We start from the raw sequence: 14,315 nt of genomic DNA on the forward strand, positions 1-14,315 counted from the left end.
CCTCTATAAAAATGTTCCTTCCTTCTGACTGCATTCATTGCAGAAACAACTCGCCACCTAACGCAGCAACAACTCGCCTCCTAATGCAGAAGAAGAAGAAGACAGCTTCAGCGGCTCCATCGAACATCTTTCTCCTCCAAGAGGTAAAGGAAAACCAAAATATTTCTGTTAAATGTATGGTGAATAAATCATTTTTATATGAGATATGTCAACGAATATTTTAATGTAAATATTGTTGCATAAAGAATGGCAAACAATATAATGGCGTCTTCAAATGGGGGTCGTGTTTACCGTGTTTACCGTGTTTACCGTGTTTACCGTGTTTACGAGTCCATATGTTCATATACGCCCTACTTGTGTCGTGTTCACGACCTCGTAAGTGGAAAGTTTCTGAAAGTTCACGACTTGTGACGTGTTTGTTGACGTTGTCAGAAATGGTGGAAGTCATGGAAGTTCCTTTTTCAGTGTATAATAAGTTAATATATTGTAATTTTAGTCGTACATTGTTTTTCTTGGTAATTTCATAATATGTCTGAGGAAATGTTGATATTCATTTGCATTTCCTGCATTATGTTACCCGCTTGATAGCTTGCTAAATTGTTAGACTCTGTGGCTTCTAGACGCCGACATTAACGTTAACGTTGCCGTTGCTTAGCGGCGGCGTTCTTCACGACTTAACCACTTGAACGTCGAGCATATCGTGTACACGACTTCCCATGTTGTAAACACAAGCTCACAAGTTTCATTTGAAGGCACCATCATAATTAAAAAAAAACACTAAGCATCTGTGTACATATATGTTATATTATTATATTGTAATAGTTTTGAATTTTCAATAAGTTTTTATTTTATTTTAGTTTAGACTTTTCGATTTCATTTTAGTTAGTTTCCAGAGTGTGTTTGCTAGTTAGGGCCCGAGCACCGACAACGTCGGGCCAGCGAAGGCCCTATTGAAACTGAAGGAATTATTATTAGGGCCCGAGCACCGACAACGTCGGGCCAGCGAAGGCCCTATTGAAACTGTAAGGGTTCTTCTTATTATTATTTTTCTCGCCTTTTTGACGACCTTAGTCATCTCAAAAAGTTGTTAAACCTGGCACACTTATCAGACGCGGTAAAAAATTTCATATTTTAAGGGTCTCGGCCTTGAGTGTTGCAAAATGACTCGCTAGCGCCCCCTAGAAAATTGGAAAAATTTAGATCCTCGCTCCGGTTTCACCTACATGTATGAAATTTGGCAGACAGATGTAACATGTGGAGACGCACAATAAAGCCTCTTGGAGGTATGTCCAAAACTCAACAGGAAGTCAGCCATCTTGAATTTAATATGCGATTTTTGCCCATTTTTTGCGTTTTATAGGGCGTGTACTTTAACGAACTCCTCCTACAGATTTCATCAGATCAACTTGAATTTGGTCAGGACCATCTAAAGACCTTGCGGATGAAAAGTTATCAAAATGGTGAGTTTTCACCTAACGACCTGACCGTGGCGTCGCGGCCATTTTGAGCCCTCCGCCATGAAACAGGAAGTTGTTGTAACTCAAGTGTACATAGTCCGTTCTAGTACAAACTTCTCAGGTATGATGGTGGTCCAGTCCTGATGACATGTACAAGCAAAAATATACTCATAGCCCCGCCCCAAGACGTTAGCCACGCCCCCTTTCATAACTCATGAACCATTTGTCGTAGAGTCTTGTGGGAGGTGTCATATCACTCAGCAGAGAGTGCCTGTTTCATTGGTGAAGGTTATCCCCGCTCTCTACACATAAGCCCCGCCTCCTTTCATAACTCGTGATCTGTTTGTCGTAGAGTCTTGTGGGAGGTGTCATATCACTCAGCAGAGAGTGCCTGTTAAGTCGGTATTGTTATCCCCGTCCCCTACACATTAGCCATGCCCCCTTTCATAACTCGTGAACCGTTTGTTGTAGAGCCCTGTGGCAGGCGTCATGGCGCTCGTCAGAGTTTCGGTTTCACCGTGCCCGGCCGCGTCAATCGGCGTCCCGCCAGTACCCCCGACGCGCGAGTAGAGGCGAGGGCCCGTTCATCGCTGCTCGCAGCTTTAATTTCCTTTTATGTTTTTATTTGTTATCACTTCATTTGCTTTTATATTTTTTTAACCTATATGGGTCTATCTATCTGTTTAATTTTAAATATTACTGTTTATTTGTCGGTTGGTATCAAACATAAACTGGGAACAAAAAGTTCGGAAACTTGTGTTTTTTTTGTTCCTTGTTACTGATAGAGAGTTCAATCATCCAATCCACCAAACAACTCAAAACAAGAGTCAATACTAACAGGAGAATACACTGTTTACCATCGGCAGAGCATTTTGGCAAATTTTCTTTGGCGCTACCCACATAATCAGCTGTGCTGCTCATCCCATAAATGCATGATCCTTAAAAGTTGGACATCATTGTGAAGGTGAATAAACAGGCTGTCCAGCGATGTAAAATACAATGCCAATTAGCATTGTAACAACAGAGAAATAATCGACCAAACACAAGTTTCCGAACTTTTTTTTCCCAGTTTATTAGTGCTTTATCGCCACCCACTGGGCTAGTGTGGACTAGGAAATAAAGAATCCACTCACTTGTCCTGTTTCCTCATTGCTGTGCTGCCAACAGTGCTGGAGTAAGTGCTCAGATCGTTTACTTAAGTAAAAGTAGCAATACTAAAGTGTAGAAATACTCTAACAAGTAACAAGTTAAGGTCTTGCATTCAAAAGTTTACCTCAGTAAAAGTACAAAAGCATTAGCATCTACATAAAGTGCCGAAAGTTAAAATAAGCTATTCATTATGCAGAATGGTCCATTTCAAAATAATGTATATTATATTATTGGATTATAAGTAACGTGCAAGTGTCATTAATGTTGCAGCTGGTAAAGGTGTATGGAGGAAAGAACCTGCCAAAATCAAAAATAAATGAATAAATAAATAAACAACTCAATAAATAAATAAATATGCCATTGAAAGAAGCAAAAATAATATTAAAATAAATGTAGTAATTAATGAATTGATAAAATGCGACATAAATTAATATTTCTGTTTTAATTTGCTTTTTTATGTATTTACCTTTGTATTAATTCCCTTATTTATTTACTCTTTTGATTAATTTCCACTTTTATTTATTCATGTATTTATTTTTTAGGATTTCTTTAAATGTATTTATTTATTTTTGCTTTTATTTTTAAAATGTATTTTATATATATTTTTAAATGTATTTATTTTATTTAAATATGATAATAATATATAATAATATAGTCATAGACTATTTATTTATATTTATATTTATTGAGCCCTCCATGGTACATAACCTAAAATAATAAAGCATTTAAAGGAACAGTGTGTAGGATAGTGGCATCTAGTTGATAGGTTGCAGATTGCAACCAACTGATACCCCTCCACTCACCACTCCCTTTCCAAGTGTGTCGGAGAACTACGGTGACCTTCAGGCAACATAAAAACGCTAAAGGCTCTCTCTAGGGCAGACTCTATAAATATATAGATATAAACGGCTCATCCTGAGCTAACGAAAACACAATGATTCTTAGTTTCAGGTGATTATACACTTAAACATAGTTATGAATATTATATTCCATTTCTGCCAATGAGTCCCCCCAAATCTTGCACATTGGATCTTTAAAACTATTTGACTCACAGTCTTGTGATATGTTTATAGCTAATAATGTTATAGATGTGCACCTGCAAAGTTTAACAAGTCTCCCACAGAATTAGTTTGAGAAACATGCAACCCTGCCCAGGGGTCAACCACTACAAATAAATTCTCCACTTATTGCAAAACCCGGTCTTTGAAAATGTAAAATAATATAGAAATGCATGTTTGCATAGAGCTTTGAGGATGTCAGGTAGGACACCGACTTTAACCCTATGTGGTTCCACAGTGTCCATAGATTGACACGATCCGGACCTGTTGTTTTACAGAACAAAAAACGTACAAACTTTAAAATACAACTTATGATGCCATCCAAAGAGTATAAAAGCAAAGAGAGAAAACAATTTTTCATGTAGGCTACTTACTTCTTGTAGGATGTATGATATGATTTGCAATAACTGCGGGACAATGGAGTGAAACGGGCTACACAAATTATTTTCTGATTGTCAGGAGCTTGTCTTGTGTCTCGAGTCTGTGTTTCAGTCTTGTGCTGTTTTATTCTGTAATGTTATGTTATATTATTCTGTGTGAGTGTTTTTTGTCTTGTCCTGTTTATTCCTACACTGACACATTGTAAGTGTGTTTGTGGACCGCAGGAAGAATAGCTGCTGCAAGGCTGTAGCTAATGGGGATCTTAATAAACTAAACTAAACTAAACTAAAAACATTCTACCTACAGTACTGCCGCATTAATTTTATTTGATCTGATGATATGAGAGGACATACATGTAGTAATAAGTATGAGCAAACTCATTTATCAAGGCAACTGGTTTTAATGTAACTGTAACACCGACATAGAGACATAAAACCATCGCCATGCAGAGTCTATTTTGCCCAGGAGCTAAGGACCTCCATGACCTGGAAACCCCGTACCCCATCCACAATACACCTCCTCTGTTCACCCCGCCCCAGCCTGACCCAGTCACATGCACTTTCAGGTAGATAAAAACCTCACGAGAGACTCTATCGTTGTTTCTGCTCAGCAGTTGTAGTGGAGCCTCCTCTGTGGATTCACACAAGCAAGCTTCTGTGCTCTGCTTACAACAGGCCTTCTCCTTCCCAACGCAACTCACAGAAGCAGGTAGATATGCACCTCTGACTCTTCTTTCATGCAAAAACAGCAGATGCAAGCTGAGCAATGATAAGTAGTTTTTTTTTAATTTAAATTACAGTAATATGGATGAATTATTCAGTATAAACCTGTTTGTTGTTTAGAATGACATGGAATTACATAGAATTCTTGCAGGCTATCTAACACCATAGTAGTTGTAATCCAGCATGACTGGGTTTGCTTGATTTTACATTCCACATTTATTTAGAGGCAAAGATGGTACTTTATGTTATAGTAATGGTGGTATTATATATAATATATATATAATAATAATAATATGTTTTTACTCTGGCTGACTAAATGTAACAAACAGCAACAGTACATGTAGAATCACCATAACAAAAAGTAACCCCCTAGCTGATGTCCGTATTTTACAACCTTTGCACCAAGAATCCCCTCCACACCAGTGTAACCAGGGTAACAGGATAATATTCTCCTACTGGAGTAATATTTTACCCAGGACCATGCTTCATGTAAAAGGCAGCACATGAAATGTGCCATGCAGTTAGACAAACTGCAGGAATAGGGATCATGTTGTCATGTGTCCAGGGGTGTAGGTGTTACGTCCGTGTCTGACTCCCACAGCAAGGCTAAGGGAACAAGAGTCTTTCAGAGTCCCGTGACACACATAGGCATGCTAACTGTCTACTGTATGTGTCATACAATCAGGATTTAGAATTATATATTTTAAATACACATTAGTCTTTACAATTGTTTAACTATCTGACCTCTTTGGCCCAGGATGCGCTTGGTGTGTGCTTTGGGTCTCTTTTTGACCCTGCTGCATCTGTCTACCTCTCTGCTGCTGGGAGCCTTCAACATCAAGTCATTTGGAATCACGAAAGCCGACAACGCAGAAGTGATGGAAATCATCACCAAGGTCAGAAACTGTACAGTTATTTTTTATGCATGCAATATTCTTCTTTTTCTTAAACTGTATCTCATCACAAATACCCCAATTTGAAGTATAAAGATGATATTTTGAAGGGTGCTGAGTAACATACCACAAAGTTGAGCCTACATTTGGCCTCCCTTCCATTGTAATAAGTTGGTAGCACATTAGAAATATAAGCATGTTGTTAGATCTACTTAGAATACTGTATTGTTCCGAGGATTTTGGAGATTAAAGGGGACACACAAGAGGTAGATTAAAGCTTGGGTAGGTAACATTGGAGAGACCAGCAAGAGTAAAGGCCTTTACACACTGGGGGCGTTTTTTTCAACACGCCATTTGGCGTCACGCCCCTTGGCTTCTGAAATTACCTGTTGGCCAAAGTCTCCCGTCATGTGCTAGATTTTCTAAGGCCTGAAAACAGAGCCATGAGGAGGTGCAGAAGTCTAGTTTTCTCTCAGAACACTTGAATTGCAATATGCTGAAAGGTTATTATGGGATTTTTGCCCAATGATACCAAAAACATCCTGCCCAACACATCCTTCTGTTTGTGTTGTCCAAGCCCGAGCTCATTTAACCCTGATGACTTCACTATGACATCATAGGGATGGTTTTCCCCTCCAGAGCCGCATAAGACATTATACAGCTCTTTTCACAGGTCGTGGGAGTACTTCCCATGACTTGTGAACTTTTTATGTGTAGAATTTAGTGGAGTGCCCCTTTACTACCTAGAACAATAGTGAGCACAGATTACTTAATTATACTGGAAAAAGAGATGTTTTGTTGGTTCATGTGTTTTATTTCTGTTTCTGTTTGTTTTAGGAGAACCATATTTGTATCGACAACACTAGAAACCATCCACTAATGTAATAAGACACCACTGCCACAAGAACTTTTATCAGATATGTGTTGTTTTGTGTTTTTGTCTTTCAGATTGTCCATCGCTATGACATCATTCTGATCCAGGAAGTCCGAGACACCACTCTATCAGCAACCAAAAAACTCATGGATTATGTCAACGAGTAAGACTAACCACACGGCAAACACAGTATTATTATTACACACAGAATATGGTGACCTTTTGTAGAAGATTGGTTGGACAGCTCATAAATTCACATTATGATTTCAGTGTGTGTGTGTGTGTGTGTGTGTGTGTGTGTGTGTGTGTGTGTGTGTGTGTGTGTGTGTGTGTGCGTGCGTGCGTGCGTGCGTGCGTGCGTGCGTGCGTGTGTGTGTGTGTGTGTTTTCCCAGAGATTCTCCTCAGTTCGGGTACATCGTCAGTGATTGGATGGGTAATATTCACTATAACGAGAGATATCTCTTCCTCTACAGGTAAACAGAGAGAAGCCATTACAACAGTTAAACTATCTTTTGTTTGTCATTTAATGTTTGAAATGTAGTGAAGTAGGAGCATGTAACAGAAAATGGAAACCCTCAAGTACTTCAAAATTGTACTGAAGCATAGTACTTGAGTATATGTACTTCGTTACTTTCCACCACAGTGTTTAATGAAAGATGGTTCAATATACAGTAGATATTAGCATTTTCATTCCATTAAATGCAATTTCTTTCAATTTTAAAGGCATTTAAAGGACCAGTGTGTAAGATTTAGTGGCATCTAGTGGTGAGGTTGCAGATTGCAACCAACTGAATAGCCTACCCCTCTGCTCATCCCACCCCTACAAGCGTGTTGGAGAAAATATGATGGACTTCAGGTAACTTAAAAATGTGGGAGAACATCTGTGCGACTATAGAAACATGGCGGAGCAACATGGCGGACTCCGTGAAGAGGACCCGCTCCCTATGTAGAAAACAAAACTCTTAGTTTCAGGATACACTACTGAAAACATAGTTGTGAATATTATATTCCATTTCTGCCAATAGATCCCCCTAAATCCTACACACTGGACCTTTAAAGCAGGAGTTCTCAAACTTTTTAGGGACCCCTTACAGGGGAGAACATTTTCCAAGGACCCCCTCATAATCGTAACATTGATTAAGGATAATGCTTGCTACCATTTGTACTCTTGGATGCCATTGGAACTAATTGTGTTCTGAAACTTTTCAATATAAATACTTCAGACCTGTTTGATAATGATAAACAGAAACACATTTCAATTTGAGTGATGTTAATGCCACTTTGTTTGCCCTGATATTCTGGGTGCTTTATAATCAGATGTCGCTTTAGCTTGGCTAGGCTTCATGGCTTTGTTCGCTAGCACCAGAGGGCAACCTCCGGGTCTGAAAAGTGAAGCCAGTGCAGAAGTACCTTAAACTTGCATTCTTTCTAATAGTCAGCAGGGGGTGACTCTTCTGGTTGCAAAAAGAAGTCAGATTGTATAGAAGTCTATGAGAAAATGAGCCTACTTCTCACTTGATTTATTACCTCAGTAAACATTGTAAACATGAGTTTTTGGTCTCAGTCGCTAGTTTCAAGTCTTCTTCAATACTGCATGATGTTCATTTGTAAAATATGGTCCCATTTAGAGTCAAATAGACCATAAAGCAGGGTATGCTTTAGGGCGGGGCTACGTTGTGATAAACAGGTTGCTACCAGGCGCTGTCTGGTCTGGGGTTGTCCGTGTTTTCGTCTTAAAACTTGAACCCTTTCACAGTGTTTTCAGTTCATGAAAGGTAATTATAACCTTTTTGGTCACCTGAAAATGTCTTATTCAGCGTTCGGTTGTGCTTCACCCTCTCGTGTCACTTCTGGTTGCAAGAAAACAACATGGCAATGGCCAAATACAAAGATGGCGACGGCCAAAATTCCAAACTCAAGGCTTCAAAACCGCAGTCCACAAACCAATGGGGACGTCACAAACTAGGTCCACTTCTTATATACAGTCTGTGGCTAGCACCTGAAGACACATGATGCATTTTGGTCTCCCGTCGCTGTTCTCAATAAAACCAAACTCAATATGACTGTCGTCATATTTTCTCAATTTGGCTAGTTTGGGTGTAGCATCGCTGGACGATGTGGACTGACTCAAATAGTCCTCCATACTCACAAGCTAGCTAGCTGGCTAATAAGTCAAGCTAAGCAGCAGCAGGAACGGTTTGTTGCTCCCTGAGTGAAGTGACAGATTCATGACAGATTGACGTGCGGTGTCACAATCATATCAGAGTTTCCATTGGCCCAAAGCAAATGTGGGTGGGAGTTTTGGACACAATATGCTTGTTTTATTGGTGTAAAAGCCCAAGAAGACACAAGACTGATAAATAACTTTTGCTCGAGTAATGCTGCAAATAGCTGACTATGAGAAAGAGTTGATGAACTTTACACACTGTTTGAAAAGTTCTTCAAAAGTAAAGCTTTACAGGCAATGACAGATGTGGTTGAGTAGTATTTTTCCTCTCCAGGGTGAAGATGGTGTCCGTGGTTGACAGCTACACCTACGATGACACCAATCGCAACTTCAGCAGAGAGCCCTTTGTCGTCATGTTCACCTCCGAACAAACCGGTAGGACCTGGAAGCCTCATACACCATTTGTAGCTATATCGATGAAAAGTAATGCGCTGCAATTCGTATATATCCCACGACATCAATTTATATGTAATCCACGTAATCGTTAACCAAGAAGTATAAAGAGCAATAAATGGAAGAGGTATCCCGTGTGAAACCAGAAGTCAACGTTGATTTATTTGTCATGTAACTGCCGTAAGTTACACCACTTCCAGAGTTATTTTAACCCTAACCATGATCTTTTCCCAAACCCAACTTAGTAGTTTTGTTCCCTAAACCTAACTAAGTGGTTTCTTTGCCTAAACCTAACCAATCCTGTGAAGACAGAAGTTTATTTTGAAAAGACTATACTGTATGTAATGAGGGGAAATTGACACGGGTGTTACACGTTGTCGGACATTTGTAGGAAAATGCAAGAAGAAGGAGGAATACATTTTCGTAAGATAATCATATGAACCGTTTCGTTGCTTTTTGTTAAAATGATTGATGTCTACCATATCCAAAACTCTCAACTTGTCACTTCACCTTCAAGCATTTCTCTCTTAATTCACTCCTTCCTCCCTCCTGTTTTCCAGCTGTGAAGAACTTTGTTCTGATCCCCCAGCACACCCGCCCAACGAAAGCTGTGGATGAAATAAATGCTCTCTATGATGTGGTGACTGATGTCGTCACACGCTGGAGCACCAAGGTGAATATTCTCCACAAAGACACCCACTCACAAAACCAAATATTTAGTAGAACTGTTAAAAAAACACGTAAAATATGAGATGGAGAGAGGTTGAACCATTTCAATTCTTCCGGCAGGACATCGTGCTGCTGGGCGACTTCAATGCAGGCTGCAAATATGTATCGGGCTCCAAATGGGAGCAGATCCGCCTCTTCACAAACGAGAGTTTCCACTGGCTGATCACCGACGAGGCTGACACCACAGTGTCACACAGTAACTGCCCTTATGACAGGTGGACACACGCAGACACTGTCATGGACACTTGCATGCACACACACAAGCCCCCAGGAAGAGCGCCGGTGGTTGATCTCAATTTTCGTAGTGGCCAAACGGTGGTACTACAACTTCCGTGTCCGTCACGTGATGCCATTGGGCCCAAAAATACTTTTTTCCCCATAGACTTACATTGGGAATGAGACGTCGGTAGCTCAGCGGATAATTTTTTTTAGGTAAATAAACTCCCCAGTATGAACACTCTAATAACCCTTATTTAAAAAATTAGGTTTTAAAAGTTGGAAAACGCACTAATAGCTGAATCCAGAGTTATTTCCCTTCCTCCGTTCATGTGAATAATGAGACTCACACCGTGATGACTGCGCAGTCGAGACCGAGTCATGTAACCAAGCGGACGCTACCGCGCATGTCTGATGGGCCCAATAGATGCGGAAGATCGCCAGAACATCTGGGTACTTTTCCAGACGGAAGTGGAGCCATTTTGTCTTCATGCGCCACTGAGCAACTCTCATAGGAATGAACGGCGCCCCGCCTCCAACGCTGTATCCAGTTCTTTTAATACATCCATGACACACACGCACTGACTCTTAATTCCTCCCCTCTTCCTGTATTTGCAGGATTGTGGTCACTACTGACATGATGAAGGGAGTGGTGCCCGGCAGTGCTGAGGTCTACAACTACGAGGTGGCCTTGGGTCTCAGCCAAAAACAGGTAAAAACAACTTTAATTCTCCTCTATAATATAATTCACTTCAGTTGCAAGGTACAAATCCGCTGAGTCTATTGAGAGTAACTTAACACCGACTGAAGATCTTGTTCGTGCTTGGCCTTTTATGTTTTCACCTTGCAGCAGTGATGTAGAAGTGTAGTGAGGGCAAAGTCAGTGCTCAGTGACGAAGTGAAGAAGCGTACGTAGTTACCATGATGTCACCCATTGGTTTGCGGACTGCGGTTTTGAAGCCTCGAGTTTGGCATTTGCGCCATCGTGAAATCTGGCTATCGCCATGTTGTTTTTTGCAACCAGAAGTGACACGAGAGGGTGGAGCTAAGTACAACTGAACAGTACCTCCCCTTCCGGTGGACCCCATGGGACCTTATTTCAGAAAAAATAAATACGGTAGTCAACGGCGAGAGAAATATTTTTTTTAACCCGTTTAAATTGCACCACAAATCACGTATAACACACAGATAATTTTTCAAGTCAAGAAAGTCACATTTTGTCGTAGTATCAATTAGTTTTGTGTGGAACCGCTCAGTTTCTCTCGTCTCGCACAATATACGTCACCAACACTAGCTACCTGGCTAACTTAGCTATGTTCCACGCACAAATGAAAGGTTATCTTACCTGATGTGTTTTATCCAGTGACTCCTAGTCTTTCTAATTATGTATTTTCAGTCTTCACAGTTTCACAATTTTTCAACAAAAAGCGACTTTCTTGACTTGCAAGATTATGTTTTAAATTGCCAAACATCATATGTGTGATTCATGGTGCAGTTCAAACGGGATCAAAAAAGGATTAGTCGCTCACCGTTGACGAATAATAATAAGGTCCCATGGTGGTCCACCGGAGGGGACGGGACTTTGCCTCTCTATGAGACATGGTAGTGACCTGTCAATCACAACGTAGCCACGCCCTAAAGCATCCCCTGCTTTATGGTCTGTTTGACTCTAAATGGGACCATAATTTACTAAATGAACATCATGCTGTATTGAAGAAGACTTAAAACTAGCAATTGAGACCATAAACTCATGTTTACAATGTTTACTGAGGTAATAATAGTAAGATAATAGTATATAAAAAATATAATATATTATATAATATTAGAAAGAATGCAAGTTTAAGGCACTTCCGCATTGGCCTCACTTCTCAGACCCGGAGGTAGCCCACTGGGTGAAATATGTATTTTGATGACCTATATTGAGTTTTACAGTAGCCTACATAGTAAAACATATTGTAAAAAGAAAACACCTGATTTCTGTTTAACTGAGGCAATCTGTATGCCAAGCTGGACTAACAATTTGTACCATGGGGAAATCCACTACAAAGTTTTCTCTATCTCTCTCAGGCAGAGGCTGTCAGTGACCATTTCCCTGTTCAGGTGGAGTTGATGGCTGCTGCTGCCTGAATCATGACACCTGCAACCAGCCTACAGACCTCCAGGCTGGATCTGAATTATGATTGCTCAGTGGGGGAATTCTCTGCAACCATGCAGCATTGAATTTACAAGACCAAATTAAACAAATCTGCCAAATGCTTTGGAGAGTCAAGTCTCTTATTTATGTGCATAAAAGATTAGGAGCATGAAAAAAAGCCCCTTGTAAGCATTTGATAAGACGTCTTTTTTTATATATTTGGATATCACTTTCTACTGAAGTGCAATGTTTATCTAGGGAACTGGGTCGATTCTCAAAGGACACACTGCTGTTGACATTTTTAAAACGTTTTGAGCAGCACAAAAAAAAAGTCCATTCACCTTTATTGTATCTAGAGCAGTACAATTTACAGTGGCAGGAATTCAAAATGTTTGCACTAAAACTGAAGCTATTTGCATATTATCATGGCACCTGCCGAGTAGCAGACTATATCTGTCAATGTGACCATGAAGATGAGAGGACTTATTATGCTAATTTCCAGGTGCATACTTGTATTTTGGGTTTCTACCAGAACATGTTTATATGATTTAATGTTCAAAAAACGCTTTACTTTTCTCATACCGGCTGTCACCCTCTGTCTGAAATGCTCTGTATTGCCCTGCCCCAACCCGTCCCCTCCTGAAAAGCCCAGTCTGCCCGGATTGGTCAGCTGGCCCACTCTGTTGTGATTGGTCAACCGAACAAAACTCTTTGGACTCCAGCTCCGCTCTAACTAGCTTTGTTTGAGGGCGTGCCAAACTAGCCGATATAGCAAAGTGTGTTACTTGGTGATATCACCACGTTACGGAAGAAAAGACGGGACTTCAAGCGAGGCCTTTCAGGCTCCCTTTGGTGTGGACTTTGTAACATTGCAGACCTTTTACATGCACAAAAAACTATATAACCCACTAAAGGAAAGGGAAAAAGCATAATAAGTCCCCTTTAAGATAAAGTATACAGCTAAAAATTAAAGCGACAGTGATTTTGACACCTTCAACTCATTCTTTAATCACATCATTAAATCTTCTGACCACATAAATACACCCATTTATTCAGAGATCATAAAAGGCTTTTCCCACTGTGGGCTGTTCAAATGCACCCAAAGACACTTCCATTAGTTGTTATGGTTCTTGAAGGTACAGTAAAGCTAGGCACTTGTTGGAGACCTGTCTGTGGCAATAACTGACTGTTCACTTAACCCCTCCCCCAAACAGCAATTGTCCAATCATAGCTCAACAATCATAGGTTGCTTTTCCAAAACCAAGAACACATGAGCTGAGAAGTGTAATGAATGGATTTAAATAGCGGTTTGTAACAACTTCATACATTTACTATAATAATGTTAGAGCCAAAATATTTTTTTTGTTAATGTGGTTAAAAAAATAAATGTAATTTATGGTGTTATTTGACTGTTGCTAGACCGTCCCGTTAATACAGTTGTGGGCCTCCTTTGTATGTGTCAAAAAACAAATAGTTTTTTTGACCACAGTAAAAATATTGTTTTTGAAAGGCTAAACGCCAACAAATATGGACAGCAGCAGAATATTTTGTTAGATTTTGCTTCCAAGTAGCAAACAATTTAGATTTTTTTAAATAGTTTTATATACAGACTTTTGTATAAATTATCCAGCAATTGTGTTATTCTGATTTTAGTTATACATGAGCAAACCTAAGTTTGACAACCTCAGAGCAGACAAATCCTGGCGCACCCCCAGCGATCTTTGGCGGCAACCTAAAGGGGGACCAGACCCCAGGTTGGAAACCACTGGATTAACAGTGTTTATCTGTTAGCATGTCCTTAGTTTACAAAAAATAATTTCTTCAATTGAGCGGAAGGTTTGAAAGTACATTAAAAACGTTCATTTGTCACTGAATCATTGGTGTCAATCCTGGGTATCTCTCTGCCGAACTTCCTGGTTGAACACTGTTATGAAGATGAGCTGATATTCAAGGATCTTAGCGCAGTTGACACCAATAAGCACATGACACTGACAGCTGATTTTCAACTAACCTCACAAACTCCCCCTGGATGCGTGTATATTTGTGTCATTTTCTACGTTTCCCTCTGTCCTCTACCCCCT

At 40.0% G+C, this 14,315-nt stretch overlaps 1 protein-coding gene across 2 annotated transcripts; it reads left to right on the plus strand.

Moving 5' to 3' along the window:
* LOC141780096 (deoxyribonuclease-1-like) lies at nucleotides 1-12,356 on the plus strand. Of its 2 annotated transcripts, none has more exons than XM_074655186.1 (9): nucleotides 1-143; nucleotides 5,525-5,663; nucleotides 6,609-6,697; nucleotides 6,928-7,008; nucleotides 9,037-9,137; nucleotides 9,716-9,828; nucleotides 9,945-10,099; nucleotides 10,719-10,812; nucleotides 12,168-12,356. In XM_074655186.1, the coding sequence occupies exons 2-9, from the start codon at nucleotides 5,526-5,528 to the stop codon at nucleotides 12,225-12,227; spliced, it is 831 nt and encodes a 276-aa protein (XP_074511287.1). In that variant the 5' UTR covers nucleotides 1-143; nucleotide 5,525; the 3' UTR covers nucleotides 12,228-12,356. The 2 variants fall into 2 exon arrangements, with proteins under 2 accessions (XP_074511287.1, XP_074511286.1); XM_074655185.1 differs by lacking the exon at nucleotides 1-143 and adding an exon at nucleotides 4,614-4,753.
* The last annotated feature ends 1,959 nt before the right edge of the window (nucleotides 12,357-14,315 follow it).

This window comes from Sebastes fasciatus, chromosome 13 (genome assembly GCF_043250625.1).
Source record: "Sebastes fasciatus isolate fSebFas1 chromosome 13, fSebFas1.pri, whole genome shotgun sequence".
Classification (NCBI taxonomy): Eukaryota; Metazoa; Chordata; class Actinopteri; order Perciformes; family Sebastidae; genus Sebastes; species Sebastes fasciatus.